Source organism: Theobroma umbraticum, unplaced genomic scaffold (assembly GCF_002168275.2).
Source record: "Theobroma umbraticum cultivar Fairchild unplaced genomic scaffold, ASM216827v3 scaffold_228.0, whole genome shotgun sequence".
Taxonomy (NCBI): domain Eukaryota; kingdom Viridiplantae; phylum Streptophyta; class Magnoliopsida; order Malvales; family Malvaceae; genus Theobroma; species Theobroma umbraticum.
Genome location: NW_018397274.1, coordinates 1,538,460 through 1,557,207, shown reverse-complemented (window position 1 = coordinate 1,557,207; position 18,748 = coordinate 1,538,460). Strand labels below are relative to the sequence as shown.

At 33.9% G+C, this 18,748-nt stretch overlaps 3 protein-coding genes, 2 non-coding genes and 1 pseudogene across 6 annotated transcripts; 2 read left to right on the top strand and 4 right to left on the bottom strand.

The window, feature by feature from the left end:
* Positions 1-3: 3 nt before the first annotated feature.
* On the top strand, positions 4-1,800 carry LOC110427324 (protein FAR1-RELATED SEQUENCE 6 pseudogene; annotated as a pseudogene).
* A 588-nt stretch (positions 1,801-2,388) lies between these two features.
* LOC110427180 (Hus1-like protein) lies at positions 2,389-4,485 on the top strand. 2 transcript variants are annotated; one of them, XM_021442626.2, is made up of 3 exons: positions 2,389-2,526; positions 3,146-4,010; positions 4,090-4,485. In XM_021442626.2, exons 2-3 carry the CDS (start codon positions 3,161-3,163, stop codon positions 4,125-4,127), a joined length of 888 nt encoding a protein of 295 aa, XP_021298301.1. In that variant the 5' UTR covers positions 2,389-2,526; positions 3,146-3,160; the 3' UTR covers positions 4,128-4,485. The 2 variants fall into 2 exon arrangements, with proteins under 2 accessions (XP_021298301.1, XP_021298300.1); XM_021442625.2 differs by having other exon boundaries at positions 3,146-4,484.
* A 424-nt stretch (positions 4,486-4,909) lies between these two features.
* On the bottom strand, positions 4,910-7,594 carry LOC110427236 (Pentatricopeptide repeat (PPR) superfamily protein). Its single transcript, XM_021442713.1, has one exon. It carries the CDS (start codon positions 7,239-7,241, stop codon positions 5,070-5,072), a length of 2,172 nt encoding a protein of 723 aa, XP_021298388.1. The 5' UTR covers positions 7,242-7,594; the 3' UTR covers positions 4,910-5,069.
* LOC149526417 (small nucleolar RNA snoR114) lies at positions 7,369-7,453 on the bottom strand. The gene has a single exon (XR_016352046.1). It is a non-coding gene; the product is annotated as a small nucleolar RNA snoR114 (small nucleolar RNA).
* Positions 7,460-7,530, bottom strand: TRNAG-GCC (transfer RNA glycine (anticodon GCC)). Its single transcript has one exon. It is a non-coding gene; the product is annotated as a tRNA-Gly (tRNA).
* Positions 7,595-8,026: 432 nt separating the features above from the next.
* LOC110427279 (zinc finger BED domain-containing protein DAYSLEEPER-like) lies at positions 8,027-10,653 on the bottom strand. The gene is given in 10 exon segments (XM_089785420.1): positions 8,027-8,982; positions 8,985-9,087; positions 9,089-9,596; positions 9,598-9,647; positions 9,649-9,719; positions 9,722-9,778; positions 9,781-9,825; positions 9,828-9,848; positions 9,851-10,306; positions 10,309-10,653. Coding segments are annotated over 10 exon segments (2,262 nt in total). The 5' UTR covers positions 10,631-10,653; the 3' UTR covers positions 8,027-8,353.
* Between the last annotated feature and the right edge of the window lie 8,095 nt (positions 10,654-18,748).

The following is an 18,748-nucleotide window of genomic DNA, read 5'->3' as shown; positions in this document are numbered from 1 at the left end:
CACGTAGGTCTTGGAACCAAAAGAGCATTGCAGTTAGATGGTGCTGATGAAGTTAAAAAAATTAAGCTTTTTCGAACAGTGGTTATCGATGTTGAGGGAAATGAGAGTGCGGAAGTCAGTGATGGAGAATTCCGGACTACTCGTAGCAAATCTAATCAATTGAGGCTTAAAGAAGGAGATGCACAAGCTGTTCATAATTATTTTAGTTGTTTGCAGATGACTGATCCAAACTTCATTTATGTGGTGGATCTCAATGAGAAAGGGTGTTTGAGGAATTTATTCTGGATTGATGCAAGGTCTAGAGTTGCTTATGGTTACTTTGCTGATGTAGTTGTTATTGACACTACATGTTTGACATACAAATATGAAGTACCATTGGTTTCATTTGTTGGAGTGAATCATCATGGACAGTCTGTGCTGTTGGGTTGTGGTTTACTTGCAGGTGAGACTATTGAATCATATACATGGTTGTTTAGGGCATGGCTTACATGCGTGTTAGGACGCCCTCCACAGGCTATCATTACTGATCAATGTAGAACACTGCATGCTGCTGTTGCTGATGTTTTTCCAAGGGCTTCACATTGTCTCAGTTTGTCATGTATAATGCAAAAAGTTCCAGAGAAACTTGGTGAACTGTACGAATTTGAAGCAATTAGAATGTCATTAAACAATGCAGTTTATTACTCCCTAAGGCCTGAGGAATTTGAAGCAGCTTGGGAAGATATGGTTAACCGTCATGGAATCAGGGATCATATATGGCTTCAAACATTATATGAAGATCGCAGACGATGGGTTCCTGTTTATTTAAAGGAGATATTTCTTGCAGGAATGTTTCCAACTCGGCCAAATGAGGTTATGGAGTCATTTTTTGATGGCTATCTTGATAAACATACTTGTTTGAAAGAATTTTTGGATAAATACGAGCAAGCCCTACAGGAAAATCATCAGCTTGAAACTTTGGCAGATATGGACTCAAGAAATTCAGGTTTTATGATGAAATCAAGATGTTATTTTGAGTTGCAGCTCGCAAAATTGTACACAAACAACATACTAAGGGAATTTGAACGGGAGGTGGAAGGGATGTACTCCTGTTTTAGCACAAGACAAATAAATGTTGAGGGACAAATAACCACATACATTGTCAGGGAACAAATCGACGTAGAGGCAAACAGAAGGGAGACCAGGGATTTTGAGGTTTTGTACAATGCAACTGAAATGGAAGTGCTCTGTGTTTGCGGTTTGTTCAACCTCAGAGGATATTTGTGCCGGCATGCACTGAACGTCCTTCACCAGAATGGCCTGGAGGAGATCCCACCTCAGTACATTCTATCACGATGGAGAAAAGATATCAAACGTAGTTATGTTCTGAATCACAGCTGTGGTGGCATCGATGTTAATAACCCAGTTCATAGGTATGATCATCTGTGCAAATGCATTATGCAGGTCGTTGAGGAAGGCAGGAAATCACAAGATCGTTACAAGGATACAGTTGAAGCATTAGATGAGATATTGAGCAAGCTTCATCTTGTACAGGGTCATTTGTAAATTATCTTTAGACCCAAGATCTGTAATTTAATAATCAATCTTATTAAATCAAAATTATCAATTAAAAATAGGCCAAAAAAAAAATCTAACAGTCAAGATAATTGAATATAAGCATTGGTTCATAAAACCGAATTCAAATCTCCGTATATCCTTAAATTTACTTACCAAAAAAAAAACTTAATAATTTTTTACAAAATGAAATTTGCAAGATAAACGGACTAACAAAAAAAAAAAACTTTGAAAAAAGAATAGGTAAATGCACAAAATTAAAGAAATTACTAAAGGTCTTTTTTTTTTATAAATATAATACTTGAAAAACATTTTAATTATTTAAAATAATTTAAATAAATTTTTATTTTTATTACATTTAATCAAATTTTTATATTTTATTTTAATTTAAATAAATTTTTATAAAAATTAATTAATTATAATTAATTAAAATATTATTTATTTTTTTTGTACATGTGCTATTAACATAAAATATGAAAAATATCATATTATCATATCATCAAGTCACATTTACATATTGTATCATCAACAATTATGATATGATAGTATGTAACGACAATGGAACATGATATAAAATATTAAGTAATATAGTGATAAAAGTTTATTTGTTGTAAAATAAAGATATAAAAATTTAATTAAATATAATAAAAAAATTTATTTTAATTGTTTTGAAATAATTTAAAATTTTTTTTAAGTGTTATATTATTTTTAAAATACTATTAGGATTAGTATTCTTACTATAAACCAAAGTGAAAATTCAACTTAAATATTTTTAAATTTTATGTGAAATTAAAATCAAACACAATATAGATAACACCTTTTGCACAAGGACAAATTTTTTATTCCAATTTTGCCCAAGCAGCACTTTTTTATTTTATTTTATTTTTGTTTAATAAAAGCGCCTTTTTTACGATTTCCCTCCTCAAATTTCAAGCATTGGACAACTTTCGCGGGATCTTTGTTTTTTCAAAGGTAAGAAAATCCACGCAAATCCCTCCGTTTGTTTCCCGAGAAAATGAAAGAAAACCTTTTTTGTTTATGTTTCTTTTTGCATTTGAAGCGATAAAGAAAGATAATAAGAATGTAGATTTTTATTTTATTTTTTAATTTTTTCTTCTATTTTCTGAGCGGTCAAGCATAGCTGTAGAGGATTACGAATTGGCAGAGTTTGAACTATTGATTTCAAATTGAGTATTTGTCATGGAATTATATTTTAAGTAATTTACATATTACTGATTTCAACATTTTCTTGATTTTTAACCTTTTTTTTGCATATTTCTGGAAATTTTGATGATTTTTAATATTATGTCAAACTGCTAATTTTAATTGGTATACAAAATGGGTTTGGCATCAATTTTCCCTAATTTAAAATCTGTAGATTGATATCTTTTTTCCTAGCCCTTGTCTTCTCTATAATTTGTTTTTCCTTTGAACTATGTTGGGAAAATGTACTGCAATCTGTAAGCTTTTTAGCTAATTATGATTCTGAGATTTAAGCTGGAATATTATCATTCTATTTCATGAATTTAGAAGGCTTTTATATCTGCTACTGTAAGCATATGTTGCACTTAACTCACTGATTCCATGGCAGTAAATAAAGGCTGAGATGAAGTTCAAGGCATTTCTCACTGAACATGGTGTGAGTCTTTTAGAAAGGCGGTTTCTACCAGCCTTAGACAAAATGGGCAAGATATGCCACTTATTCCTTACCAGAGACCATGCTATCTTCCTCCACAACCTTCTGAATGGTGATGGAGTGCAGTGCATTGCCCAGTTTCGGAAGGAAGCTCTCTTTGATGACTATCGGATCTCAAGTCAGAATGAGGACCGCATTGCCTTTGCAATAGATGTATCTCTTCTGCTTCGTGCTGTTCGGAGTAGTGTGAGCATATGTACTGAGTTTGGCAATGGGCCTTCTGCCAACCGTCTCCAAATTAAATTGGTTAAGAAGTTGCCTCCCAATTGTACTCAGCCTATGCCTTTTCTTACCTTTGAAACCAAGGGATATAAGTCTGCTGTCATTCAGGATGTACCAATATCAAAACCTTTATCTAGGACTCAAGTGCTTGAGCTTCAAACTGCACTTGATATTGCTCAAGATCTACCTCAGACTCTGGTTCAAGTTCCAGATTTGAATCAATTGCAGAACTTTGTGGAACGGATGAAGCATGTTGGTGATTTGCTAAATGTCTCTATAAGCAAGTATGGAGATCTACATGTGCAAATCTCAACAACTTTGATCACACTTGGTGCCGAATTTTGTAAATTGTTGGTTATTGGAGAACAAGCTGAAGCTCCATCTGAGGATAGAAATCTGAGTGCTCAGTCTCGGTCAGAGAGGGCAATCTCGAGGGGAGATGCACAGAGTGTTCAAGTGAGTGTAAAGCACTTTTCTAGGAGCCTTCAGTGTCATCTGGCGAAGCCTGACTGTGCTTTTTATGGGATTGCTCTGCAAGGTGCTTGTTTGACGGTGATATTTCAGTTCTTCATTCCTGGTACACGTCAAACTGATAAATCAGTCAGTTTACATTGCAGGCTTCCTGTACTTGACCCAGGGTCAAGCTGAAAGTTAATCAGTCTGCCAACTATGGCCACTCTATGGCTTCAACTGTGAAAGTGAATTGATCTCTAAGTCAGAACTAGTGAATTTGGAGTAGCTGGGTCTCTGGCACGCTCCGTGTAACCACTACATTCCAGAATCTGTAGGGTATGTTAAGTATGAAAATATTATAACTAATTGTGGCTTATGTTCAAGTACAAGATTGGAAACATTAATTCTTGTTAGAAAATCTTACAGTCTTCCTTATGTTTTGTATAAATGTTGGTTGCAAGACAAAAGAACAAGATGTCAACCTGATTGAATGAGAAGATATGCTTATTACAGTAAAGTTAAGGATTTGACATATATTGTTTGTTAATTGCTTTGCGATTTTAGTGTTTCCAGGTGAAGTTGGATGTCCATTCTCAAGGTTGAAGCTTTCTGTTTTAGCTCAAGGCTCCTTTATATAGAACAGTAAGTACTTGCAGCTCTGATAGGTCCTCTCCTACTAGGCAAGTACTCGGAGTAACACTGTTGAAAGGGAAAATCCAGTACTAGGCCTTCTGAAACTACAGTCAGTTGACTTTTGAATTTAACCATTGTTCTAACCTGCAATGGCTGAATTTTATCATAGTTGTCCATTTTTAACCGCAGAACAGGGGCATAGAAGCCTAGTTGAAGTTTAATATACTACTGGCAAAAAAAACAAGTTCAATATTCTGCTTATCGAGCAACTTAGTATCACTTGAGAAGATTTGATCTTGATATGAGCAACGTAACACAGGGTAAGAGCTGATTTGAGCAATTAGCCTACAAAAATTGTTAAAGGGCAAGATAATCTTAGAACAAATGCTCTGAAATTTGGGCTTCCCTTGCTGATACTTGCTGAAAAGACATCCTGGTATTTACTGTTGCCTGGCATTAGATACACCTCAGGAGGAATATTGTTAGTTATGCTCTGCCTCTTACTGAATTCTCACCAATAATCTTTACATGAACATGAGCCATGCCTGAAATGATGGAATCGAGTTCGGTCCCTAATGATCACTTCTCTATCATACAGCTTTGACACCAGTTTTGCCACACGGTGACAATCTACACACATTCTAAGGTTCTTCACAATCCTTATTGTAACCACAGGTTGAGAGTAAATGAGCCCAAAAGCCAAGGCCAACTTTTCACTGTGCCGGTACAATGTGCTTTCTTTATCCTCCTCCCCTATATCAAGGAACACCTCAGAAGTATCAGGTGAATACCCTGCAACTTTTAGGTCTCTCATCACTTCGTCTAACTTCAAGTATATTTCTTTAGACTGAGGATGTCGCTGGTCCCCGGCGACAAATTCATGAACAACTCCATTCATCTCTATCAAACTGCATCCTGGGGTCTTCTTTATTCCTCTATGCATCATTGATTCTCTAAGTTCATGCAGACTATCCCATCTTTTGCAAGATGCATATATATTACACAGCATAACATAAACAGCCCCATTATCAGGGTCAGACTCAAGTATCTGTTTAGCTGCCATTTCAGCAATTTCTACATCTTTATGAAGTCTACAACCACCAAGTAGAGCCCCCCAAACAATTGAATTTGGTTTCATTGGCATATTCTTTATAAGTTCACAAGCTTCTTGTAAATGTCCAGCTCGGCCTAGAAGATCAACCATACACCCATAGTGTGCTACATTGGGTTGAACCCCATGTTCAGTAGTCATGCTAGCAAAGAACTTTCTTCCTTCATCTACCATGCCAGCATGGGTACAGGCACAAAGAATGCCAACGTAAGTGACCTCATCTGGTTTTATTGAAGCTCTTAGCATTTCAGAGAACATACCTAGTGCTTCTTCTCCATTTCCATTAGTAGCAAGACCAAAAATCATGGCGGTCCAAGTAAATTTGTCCCTCCGAGGCATCCCATTAAATACTCTTTGAGCTTTCTCAACACTTCCACATTTGGAGTACATATCAATCAAAGCATTTCCCACAAAGACATCATTTTTTACTTTGTTTCTTTCAATGTAAGTCTTTATCCATTCTCCTATTTGCAGTGCCCCCAACTGAGCACAAGCTGTGAGAATACTCACCATGGTGAACTCATCTGGTCTTATTTTCAATGCTTGCATCTCACGGAACAACACCAAAGCCTCTTTGAAGCAATTCACTCGAAGGTACCCATCAATCATTGCAGTCCATGAAACATAATCTCTCTCTGGCATTCGGTCGAAATAATCTCTTGCCAAATCAATCTCCCCCTTATTTACAAACCCTGAAACTATGGTAGTCCATGAAATTACATCCCTTGTTTTCATCCTATCAAAAAGGCTAACAGCTACATCCATTTCCCCACATGCTGCATACATATCCATCAAAGCATTTTCCAATGTTAAATTAGACTCCACCTTGCATTTTTGGATGTACTTATGAACCCTTTTCCCAACTTCCAAATCCTTCAACTTAGAACAAGCTGACAGCAGAGAAACCAAAGTAACCAAAGTAGGCACCATTCCATTCCTCTCCATCTCACCAAAAAGCTTACTAGTTTCATCATATTGCTTCATCCTATTATATCCAGTTATAATCACATTCCAAGTAATCACGTCCATTTTACAATTAACATCAAAAACCGCACGTGCCATTTCCATTTGGCCACATAAAGAGTACATATGAATCAAAGCATTCTGCACAAAAACGTTAGAACCAAACCCAAATTTCACCACATGACCATGAATCTTTTTCCCACATGATAACCCAACATCTCTGTCAAAACCCTTTAACAGAAAAGGGAACGTGTAATCATCAGGCTTAACATCCTGTTTCAACATGTTTAAATACATTGAAATCCCATGTTTTGGACAATCTACCCTAGAATAACCTTTGATCATTGTGTTCCAAAGGAAGACACTCTTCGGTTCAGAAATTTGATTGAACATTTGTAGTGCATGGTTCATGTCACCGGATTCATTGGTGCAACAGAAGGAAATAAGTTTGTTTTGGGAAATGGGTTTTCTTATTAGGCCTGTTTTAACTGTTTGGCAGTGGATTTGTTTGAGTTGGTCCATGGATTTGCAGGTTTCTATAAGGAAGAGGGGTGGCTCAAGGTTGTGGGAGAAGAGAGTAAGTGATGTAGATGTCTTAGTGGAGATCATTATATTGCTGTTAAGGATTAAAGAGGACTGTAAAATGGGTAGTTCAAATTGGCATAAAAGTGCAGTTTGGTTTGCTCGAAGTGAGCTTAGTCCAACATCAAATCTTGGAGTAAGAATAAAAGGTATAGAGCTCAGAGGCGCTGATGTCGTCTGGAGATCAGACGGTTGTGATGGACCCTACCATCACCAGAGCGCAGCAGGCATCATAGCTCCATGAATGCACCAGCCGGGAATCGAACCCGGGTCTGTACCGTGGCAGGGTACTATTCTACCACTAGACCACTGGTGCTTGTTGATTAGCAAGAGGAAGGAATATATTTCAAACATTTTATCACTCTGCTTTTGCTGCTTCACCTCAGGCACAGAATATCCTTTCATTTTTAATCAATTAATAGGTTATATTCGATAAATTTTTATGGATAAGTATATACAATTCCTTATTACCCATATGATAGCCTACAAGCTTGTTGAAACTTTAATCTGTGTGTCCGTTTCATACAATTAAAGAATAGCTCTGTTCGTTTTGCAAAGAATAGCCTCAAATTCATAACATGGAATCAACTCATTGATCCTATTATTCCAACATCTTGACCCTTTCATTCATGCCCTTTTTCAAGAAGATTAAGCCCCACAATCCATCCTAGCCACAGGCAGGAAGTGGGGTAAGTTCTACCGTGAAAGATAGCTGCCCTTGCACAATCTTTTTGTAGCAAGTACTCCGATTGAAATGTACAAATTTCTTGTGGCAATGCAGAACAAGAAGCTTGGCAGGAAAATTATGAACAGGTCTAAAAATAGCTGTGCCCAGGCTACTAATTACTCAATAAATTGTAAGCAAGTTACATACATCAGTAGATCTGTTATGTAAACAACAAAAGAACAATAAATCCGTCAAAAGAGAGGAGCTAATAAAACACCATAACCATAACAGAAAATTATGTTAATCAAAGGACATGATTCACTGAATCCAAGAATCATGAGTAGCAGCTAACCTGAATCCTGTAAACCATCTCTGAGGGGGAAGAGAATTTATAATGACACGAGATAGCACTAAGACACCTAAAGACCATAAGATGACTGTATCCTGTGAAAGATAAAAAGGAAATCTACACCTAGAATTCCGGTTTCACATTTGCATTCTGTAATGCTCCATACTGGAGCCAATCCTTTGCACAAATGAGAGCTTCGAGTGTCACTGGACGTAACGAACTGCGGTAGTTATCCATCCTTTTTCTCTCAGTGTCAAAAACAGAATCAGGACCAACAGTAGAAAATGGTATCGACAAAATGTCAGCAGCCATCCTTGAGAGAGTAGGGTACTTTGTCTTGTTTAGTTTCCACCAACCCAAAATATCAAAATCTTGTACCCGAGGTAAAAGAGACTCTTCAAGATATTGATCCAATTCTGATTTCATCTGCTGGCTACCACTGATCTCAGAGATATAGACCTCAAAATCTGAAAGTCCATCTCCAATAGAAATAAGGGGATCTTGAGAATGTACTTCTGGATGGATATTTCTTGGAGCTAATTCTTGATGGGATATTCTTGATGAGCTAATTCTTGGGATATTTCTTGATGAGCTAATTCTTGATGGGATTTTCTTGATGAGTGACTTCTTGATGGGAATTTCTTGATGAGCTACTTCTTGATGGGATACTTCTTGATGAGCTATGTCTTCATGGGATACTTCTTGATGAGCTACGTCTTCATGGGATACTTCTTGATGGAATACTTCTTCAGGGGTTCAGTTTTAGGGATGATGCCCCCATTCCCTTCAGGGCTGATGCTCCCATTCCCTTCAGGGCTGATGCCCCCATTCCTTCTTCAATAAATGTTTCGTGGAGGAAAGCGCTTGTGCAATATAATCAAGGTAGAGCTCATGGATACCATCATCAACAATCTTAATCCACATTCCAGCATCCTCACCGTATATCCTAGTGAAGCTAAATTCAACAAGCTTCATTTTGAATCTTGGATCCATTACCACAGCAATTGCCAAAACTAAGAAGCAGTCACTCCAGTATCTATCAAACTTCTCCTTCAAAGGTTTAGTCAAGTTGCTGATGAAGGGGTCATTGCTCATTGCTGCATGCGACAACTCTAATTGAACTTTTGACACTTCATGGTAGAATGAACTGGCAGTCGGGCATGCTGGGGCAGTTAAAATGCTGACAGCATCAAAGAAAAGCTTCAAGTAATTGCAGATAATTTCTACTTGCTTCCAATCATCTATTGATGGGGCTATCTTGTAATCGGGAATGGAGGTCTCCAAGCAAAGAAATACTTGCTTTAGTTCACAGGCAGCCACCAACATGTCATATGTTGTATTCCATTTTGTTTGGTCATCAATGAATATCTTTTGTGCTAGGGACTTTAAGTTGTTCCCTTAGATGAAAAAAGGTCTCTCATGTGTATCTGATGTTTAACAAACTTGACACTTTCCCGTACTTTTTTCACCGTTTCCCCCACAGCCCATCGACCTCCTGTGCAGAAGACTATTTAACACGAGCAAAGCAATTTCCAACCAATAACTGACATGAAACATATAAGGGTTCCTGACGGAAAAAAGCGCTCTGAGATTCCATTTATGTTTTCATTTGAGAGAGCTGGTCAAGAGTGAGTGCAAATAGCCTGTTCTCCAAATGCCAATCACATAGGCAAGACACAACAGCTTGCTGTAAGGCACTGTCTGAATCAGGAGAAGGTACCATGACTACATTAAACAGGCAGCGATGCAAATTCCATTCATTATCAATGAATTGACCCGTTATGAAAACATAGCCAACAGTTTGATTTGAAGTCCACAAATCCAATGTAAGGCTGACCCGTCCTGGAATTTCACTGATAAAATTGATGAGGCTTTGCTTCTCTTTCAGGTACATAGCTACACAATCACCTTGAATAGTGTTAAAGCTCATCGTATTGAACTGGGGCTGAAGAGTCCGAACAAAATCAATAAAACCAGGGTGTTCCACAATGTGGAGGGGATACTCATGCATTATAATCATCTTAGCAACCTCATGGTTGCACCGCTCCTGGTTAAAAAGGTTATTTGCAAATCCCGAGTAGCTCTGTATCTTTTTCTTGGTTCTTCAGTAGCATTACCAGCTTTAGAGTCTGGTGTCTGTTGATTTCTCTGCCTGCTTACCGGACAGATTCCCAAGGCAATGTGTCTTTTGAGGTGGCTGGTACCAGCTAGCTTTGAACCGGTAATGTATGCAAATGATTTCTTGCACTGGTTACAGCAGGCCCGGATGCATCCATCTCCTACAGTCTCCACAGTAAAATGATCCCAGACGATAGACTTCTTCCTCCTACGTTTATTGGGCTGTACTTCAGAATTAAGTGGCTCACTGTTATCAGTAGGAGTAATTGGTGTAACAGGCATGGTAGGGTAACAGGAACAATTGCAGTCTCATCTTAAGTAATATTCCTGCAATAGAAAGAGATAGCAGATGATAAGTTCTCATTGCATATATCATGCACAAACGCCATGAAAAAAGGGCAGACTGCCTGAAGACAGCATTTTTAATCAACATATAAAACTGATATAAGATGATTGCTGATATCCAACTCAAGTTTTGGTATTCAAATTAGAGTCAGAACTCATAGAATACCTAGAATTCTTCATTCCAATGATGGGTAATAGGTTCACCTCTACAAGCTAATAGTCATTCATATTTTCAAAAAAACAAATCAGCATTAACTAACTTTTATGATCCTGACATAGATAATGGAAGCTTGGACATTATAAAGATAAGTCCCTGAGGATTGAGCAATTGAGTATCAAAAGACCATTAAATTTCTTACATTCAAGGTAAAAAACAAATTTAAAATGATTATAAGTTAACCCCTAGAATCCAATAAGCCTTCAAGATTCCACCATAAACAAGAGTAAATATGTTTTAGCAGGAAAAAATAGTTGGAACTTAATACACGAATTTTAAAATTCTCTCTTATATTGTAACAATTTGTAAAAAGTATTTATATATATATAGTCACTACAGGTGCACGTATTAGCAGCTGCAGAAGTGCTGAATACATGAGAACAAAGAATAATTGAACCCATATCTGCTATGAGTAAAGACACTTTGGCATTCATTAGACTCAGTACGTCAAAGCCGCTAAGCCCAAAACAAACCAGTTTATTATGAATTCTAGATATGAAAATACAATTTAAATAAACAAAAAAGTACTAATCCCACAAACCCCAATACTGCTGCTCCCCTTATTATTCATTTTTTCCTTTTTCGGCGGGCTCAGCCACTTCTTATGCCTAAGACTGTCAACACAGCATATTGAAATTGCCCAGTTTGATGGGCTACCCTTATGGACTTGGAAGCCCACTGCATGTGCATAAGCGACGGGTGTTAAGTACGATCCCGCCAATCAGAAACCAAATCCACAGGACCCCAAAAAACAGAATCACAAAATCTTTGCTAAACCTTACTTGTATTTGCAAAAGTACACCTTTGCGATGGAAAAAAAAACCGTCGTTTGAGCATTTATAAATCGATAAGACCGCCCTCCCCCCTACCCAGGAAAACAGGGTAACAAAACACGACTGTTTCTCAGAGGATTTAATGAGCAAAATAAAACCTCTTTCGAGTTTTAACCAAAAAGAAAAAAAAAACTCCAATCAAACCATGCAACATTAGCAAGAAACGACTCAGTCAGTCAGATGCTACAATGACCCAGAACAAAAAACCCCAAAACAGATATTAAACTAACTTGTGGTGTGAAAAAAAAAACAGAGATAAAAGAATCACATGAAGCAAAACAAAAACGAAAAATAAAAGCCCCATCGCTAGATAAGCAGAAAATGAATGTAACAACCAAAAATAAGAAGGTTTTCCAGCGAAACCCTTTTAAACAAAAACCTCGAAAAACATAATCTACAACAACCAATAAATCCCAGATCCAGATACCCAAAAACAAACCTCCAAAACACAATATCGCAGAGAAAATAAACAAAACCCAAAATATAAAATCAACGATTAAATGAGTTTCATACCTCGTTTCACGGACAAAAAACACGAACAGCAGATCCAAAACCAGGTTTTAGATATATATCACTTTATTCTGAAATTGAAAGAGTTAAAAAATATAATATTTTGAATTTTGGGTACCAGAGGGAAGCGCAAAGGAGGAAGACGAAGAAGAAGCAAAGCGCGGTAATTGGGCTTGAGCGGCCAAGCGCCTAAAAAAGTTCAGAGCTTTCAAGTTTAGAGCTTTTTATTTCTCGGTTGAGAGACAAAAAAAACATAAAAAAAAAAAACCCTAAATTGGAATTGGACCTAGGGCTAGGGCTGATGAAGATCTCGAATTTTAGGCCTTTTTCAATGAGAGGGGTGGGAAAGGGACGAAGGCGGTGCGCGTTTTATAACAGGAGCGAAGGTTAAAGAGAGAAAGTCGTAGTTGGATATGGACTCCAGGTCCAATTTTATTTATACTGTGGGGGCGGTTCCATCGTATTTTATTTGATTGGACTATATCCAGCCCACCGAACCTCTTGATTTAATCTGGACCGTTCGTTTTATTTTTCTGCTTTTCCTTTTTTATTTCCTTTTTTATTTTTATTTTGCTTCTATTGATTAATTTTGGGTGGGTAGGAACGGGAGAGTTAAGGACGAATCAGAGGTCACCACGTATTAAATGAGTTATCATAATGTGTGCTTACCTTGTCAAGTTCTAAACCTAATTATTAATTTGATTTGATTTAGTATTTTTTTTTTAATTTGGGCATTATTACATTTGATTCTTTACTCTTTGAACTACGAATTTACTTTTTCAATTGATTAAGTGCTAAACCTAATTTTTTTTAACACTGGCATTTCTTTAAATTTAGTATATCTTCTATGATTCTTTTTCATGAAAAAGGCTCTTTTAACTATTTTTAATTCTCTTTTTATTACAATTAATTTTTTTTTATTCTAACCTCACCCTAAAAAATTTCCCGATCCCACCTTTCTCATAAAAAGAAAAAAATTAAGTAAATAGAAACTAATAAAAGTAATCCATATATATTTAAGAATGTTATGAATACTTTATCAGGTACCTTACTTTACGCAACTTAATTAAAAAAAATTAAAGTACTTTACAATCAAATTAAAGTAAGATAAGAGCAATAAAACTACAATTTGTCATAAATTTGGATATGGTTCAGGTATTGATTTGAGTAGGACTTGTTTATTGTGTTTTCATGAATATGCACTTAAAACAAAAAACGTTATAACAATTACTATATAAATTTTAAGTTAAAAATCTTAAATTTGAATAGTAGGAGAAAAAAAGTACTTCTATTTGTGTGATTCAAAGTCTAGTAAGTTCCATGTATGTGGAAAAGAACCTTTATTTAACGACTTTGGTTATAATGATGCATAGCTCAAAGATGTTAAATATTATATAGTGAAAGAGATAGAGAAATTTTACAAGCTCTATCCCTTGGTACATCAACAACAACTCATTGCCATAATAACCTTAAGTATTGCCTTTAGAAAAGCAAATCAATAGCTATGAGTGTAGGCCTTTTTATGTCATTCACTAAGGACATAATTGAATCCAACTGTTATTATTAGAAAATTTGCTTTGAACTAATGACATAAATAAAATTATCTCATAACTGAATATAGAATATTCAAATTTTATATTATCAGATCGAATACTCATAAATACCCGTATAACAACAACCCATTTACATATCTAAGATTCTCCTTACTATACTATGAGAAACCAAGTGCAAAAGAAGAAAAGACTTGGGTATTTGCTTAGCTTCTTTTTACCTCAATTCTTTACCCATAGAAAAGGACAAAGAAAGAGTTTAACATCTAGTCTTGTGTTAGTTTCAAAATATTATCACATGCCTTCCTCTCTCTCTCTCTCTCTCTCTCTCTCTCTAGAGTATTCATGAACCATACAAATGATTGGTTGATGTTGTAATAGCAGGGTTCATACTCCAGACCAAAATAGTATTTTAGATGAGGCGAGGGCCCAAATTCTTCTGAAAAATGTGCAGACAAATATTATCCCTTCTCATCCTAGACATGACTAAGACTTTCAAAAATCAAGAATAAAAACAAAAGTAATAAAGTGAAGAAAAGGAAAAAACCAACAGAAGGGAGGCAGCAACTATTATGATTGACAATATTTGGGGGGAAAATTTTAAAGCCAATAAGAAATCTCTGCAGCACACAACAAACTGTTGGCCAATCTGGTTTTGACGGTAAGAAAATTGTACAAAAAATATCTCTCTTCAACTTGCATATTAGCAAGAAAAAATTTTGAAAACCAAAAAAATGGAAAGGAAAGAAAAAAGGGTAGCCTGCAAACAATGTGTAGTACTTTAGTTTTTCATTATTTTCCCTTCTTCTGCTTCACTCTACACAACTGTTCATCAGTTAAAAAGGAATTGTAACCAAAACCTAATAGAATTAATTAACTCTCTTCTTCTGCTGAAGTATGTGTAGAACTTAAAGCATAATGTTGTGAATTTGATAGAAGAAATTATTAATAGAAAGAGAAATGCAGGTTAAAAATATAGACATTAATATATACATATATATATATAATTTTATACATGAGGGTTACTTATCAAAAGATTTCCTTAGAACAGCCACTATGGTGCAATGTGCTAATCAATTTATTCTTATAAAATACAGCTAAAATTCAGAGAATATAACAAAAGAGGTTAAAAACCATCTAGAATGCATAAGTTATCTTTGAGGGTTTACTTGAAAACACATGATATAAGCCATGAATTCTATATATATTGTAGATAAACCCGAATGGACTGGTGCAGGAGAGAAAGGGTAGACTTCAATCTTAATCAATTTTAGGAAGAATTGCAGCAAAAAACCAGTAGCACTTACTTTTTAGGGTTGTCAAGTTACACAATAATTGTTGCAGTCGCTGCAGGCCTATTATAATAGTGCAGAAGCAAACACTAAACACAAGTTTTTATATTCAGATCAACTACGCTAAACAGAAGTTCTTATCAATATTGTAGCAAAAAATTTACTAGGTCAAAATAATTATGAGGGAAAAGAAAAGTGGAACTTGAGAATGAGAGGAAAATGTGTGTGTGTTTGTGTGTGTGTATAGTGTAGTTTGAGATGTGGTTTCAAGTTATTACCTCCAGAGACAGGTACTGATAAGGAAAATTTAACAAGAACCATTGCTGAAGTCGCCGCCTGACCTTCTCAACTCGTAGAAGGGAAGAATCCCATGCTGCAATGGTAAGAAAATCAAAAAATCAGTGAGTTAATGCCTATCAAACTGATAATTCGAAAGTCCTCATTTGCCATATTATCCCACAGTTTTCTTGAACTTCTATGCTAGCTATAGTTGCACCAAAAGCTGCTAGCAAAATTGTGAAGAAAAAAGTGAAAGAGAAGTTCAAGAAAGCTGTGGAAAAGCATGACAGGACTTTTACACTTTCTTTTCCCATGAGCTTTCTCTCGCACAACACCCTTCCCTACTTAAAATTAAGTGCAAAGACTAAAAGGGTTTAAAGCAGAATTCAACATAAAAATGCCCAGAGAGAGAGAGATAGGGAAGAGAGGACCCCTTTGGGTTGTGCAGAGTAAAGGACCATTCTACCTAAGCTATCATATATCAACACCAGCATTATATGTTGATAAGAGAGTGGTGGGGAAGGGTAACGTGTAGGGTTTTTCTTCACTGTGTACTATTTTCACCAGAAAATTAAGATATAATATATATATATATATATATGTATGCATACAATGCAGTAACACACATTTTGTATGTATGTAAATAATGCTGTAACACACACTTTCCTTGTGATTTGACTTCCACAGTAGATGTGATAGATTTTTGAGGTTTTCTTTGTTTATATATATATATATATATATATATCACTTTAACTTTTTTTTTCTTTTTTACTTTTATCATAAGAAACTGGAAAATTTTGCATGATTTGCAATAGAAAAATCCAGGAAAAGCATAAAAACAACCCATCGCATCAGATGGTATACTTTTTTTTTCTTATTTTTGAGGCATATTATAGGATTTTACAAATAATCTTCATATGGTCCTCAATTCTTGTATGTTTGTTCTCTATACATTTCATGCCCATCTCATAATTCATTTTGCAATATTGTTTACTCCAAGTTATGCCTCATTTGTGATATCATTTATTCGAAGTTATATCATTATTCATTTTAATGAAATTTTAAATTTCATCATTGATATATAAAATAATTTTCATATACATATATATACTTAAATGTACATTTTGTACTAAATATGATGATAATAAAGAATTATGATTGATAGAATAAATATGTGAGTCAGGATTGACATAACGTTTAAAAGCTTGATCTTACAAGTGAAAATCAAGGAAGAAATTCAAATTAGGATCGACATCCCCAATACCAAGCTCGATCTTAAAGTTCCAAAAGTAATCATTAAACATGAAAAATCTAAGAAAAACATCTAATTTCTTCACTATTTTAAATTTTTATCAAATATAAAAAGGACTTCTCTAATACATTTTAGAGATTAGACGAGTGGAGAAAAATATAATTTGATCAAGAATCAAATCTTATGAAGAAAAAGAGAGACCAAGCTAGAGGAAGCAAATTCAATTCTTCCACTAAACTTTTAAGTTTTCTTATACTATAATTTCTTTGTACATTAATTCCCATCTTTTGTAATAATTTTTATCACTATCATACTCTTCGTACTTTGTACTTAGCAAAATCCACCTTTTCAAAATACATTTGCTTTAATATTATAAAAGAAAAAAAAGTTATACTTTAACCTCCAAAAAAGGTAGTGTTGTAAGGTTATATCATATCCTTTATAAAGCATAAAGTTGTACTTTAGCTTAGGTAAAAGGTAGAGAGGTTGTATTTGCTCCTTTAAAAAGTATTGTAAGATTATACTTGATTCTTTGAAAAGATATTTTAAAGATTATGCTTGAGTTTCAAAAAAATATTTTTCATAGTAAATTTGAAACTCTTCATCTTATTAAGGGGATGACATACGCAATTATAAAGAGAGTCGAACCTCTATAAATTCTTTGTATCTTTTTTCTCTATTTTTCAGTCCTTGAATTTATTCATTTACATTAAAAATTTGTTTGAATTTGTCAAACCTTTAATTGACTCTTCAAATTACTTTTGACATACTTCAAAAGAAAAAGCATGTTTGTTTTAAGTTTTCCTAGATTGGAAGTTTATGAAAACTTTACATTTGTGATTTTATCTTAAAGAGTTTGTCAAATTTAGTTTTCATATTGTTTATTCATAAATTTATTTTTTACATAATTTGATTGAAAAATACAAGTTGAGAAAATTGTTTTTAACTTGTTTTCATTAAAAAGTTTTTTTTATTGCTTTCATTAAAAAATTAATTTATTTAAAAGAATTTTTATAAATCCTATTCACCCATTTTTGAATATTTTTACATTATTATTGGCTAACATTTCTAACTTATTCGAGATTACTTTTTTTTTCAAATTTTAATGTATTTTGATGAAAATTTTCGCTTTATAAGTAAGATTAATATTTCTTATTTATAAAAATAGATTTTATTTATAAAAATAATATTTTAAATTAATGTCATTATTATTTCTTAAAATATGGTTAAAATTCCTATTCGACCCTGGCCACATTAGCCAATAGGATATTGCCATTTCCCGTGCTCTGGCAGCTTCACGTTTTTTATTTCGCTTTGAACCAGTGGGCCCACTGCGAAGGTTGCCACGTGTATATTTATTCAATTTTCTTTCTTCTATAATATGTTTTTTTTTTGTTTACAATATTTAATTTCTGAAAAATACAAGATTTATAATTGCAATAATTGAAAGTTTAGAATTATTATAAATAATTCAATTACAAAATCATAAATACAATAATATAATATGTAATTATGTTTAAATATATAATAATATTGTAATATATACATATTTAATATAAATAATAATATATTAAACACTGTATAGTATAATACAGTAAAATGCATAGGGTATATAAAGATGTATATTCTAATAATAAGGACAGTTAACATGTTTTATTACGTTATAATGTCAACATTATTGTAATATAGTTTATGTTATATAATAATATTTGTTACATTTTTATAACCATTTTTTGTTTTCAAGATATTTATCATATGGATTAATTTTTAAATATAATTTATTCATTAAAATACTTATTTACATGTTAATTAATGATGATTAATAATATCAACATTAATTAGTAATGATAATATATATTTTAATAATAACATAATATCACTTATTAGTTTATTATCAACATAGATTAATTAATATTAATAGTATTATGCAAAAAATATATAATTTCTTATATGTCTATAACTATTTTCTATTTTAAACATTTTAAAATAGGTTTTAATATTGAAAATAATTATTCATATATTAATATTGATATAATACATTTTAACATTAAACTTTCAAAATAAAAAATTTAACTAAACATAATATTTAATCATTATCTTATCAATACATTGTATATTAATA

Bases quoted from the DNA above. Each gene is read 5' to 3' on its own strand.
- LOC110427180 (XM_021442625.2), top strand. From the start codon at position 3,161: ATGAAGTTCAAGGCATTTCTCACTGAACATGGTGTGAGTCTTTTAGAA.
- LOC110427236 (XM_021442713.1), bottom strand. From the start codon at position 7,241: ATGATCTCCACTAAGACATCTACATCACTTACTCTCTTCTCCCACAAC.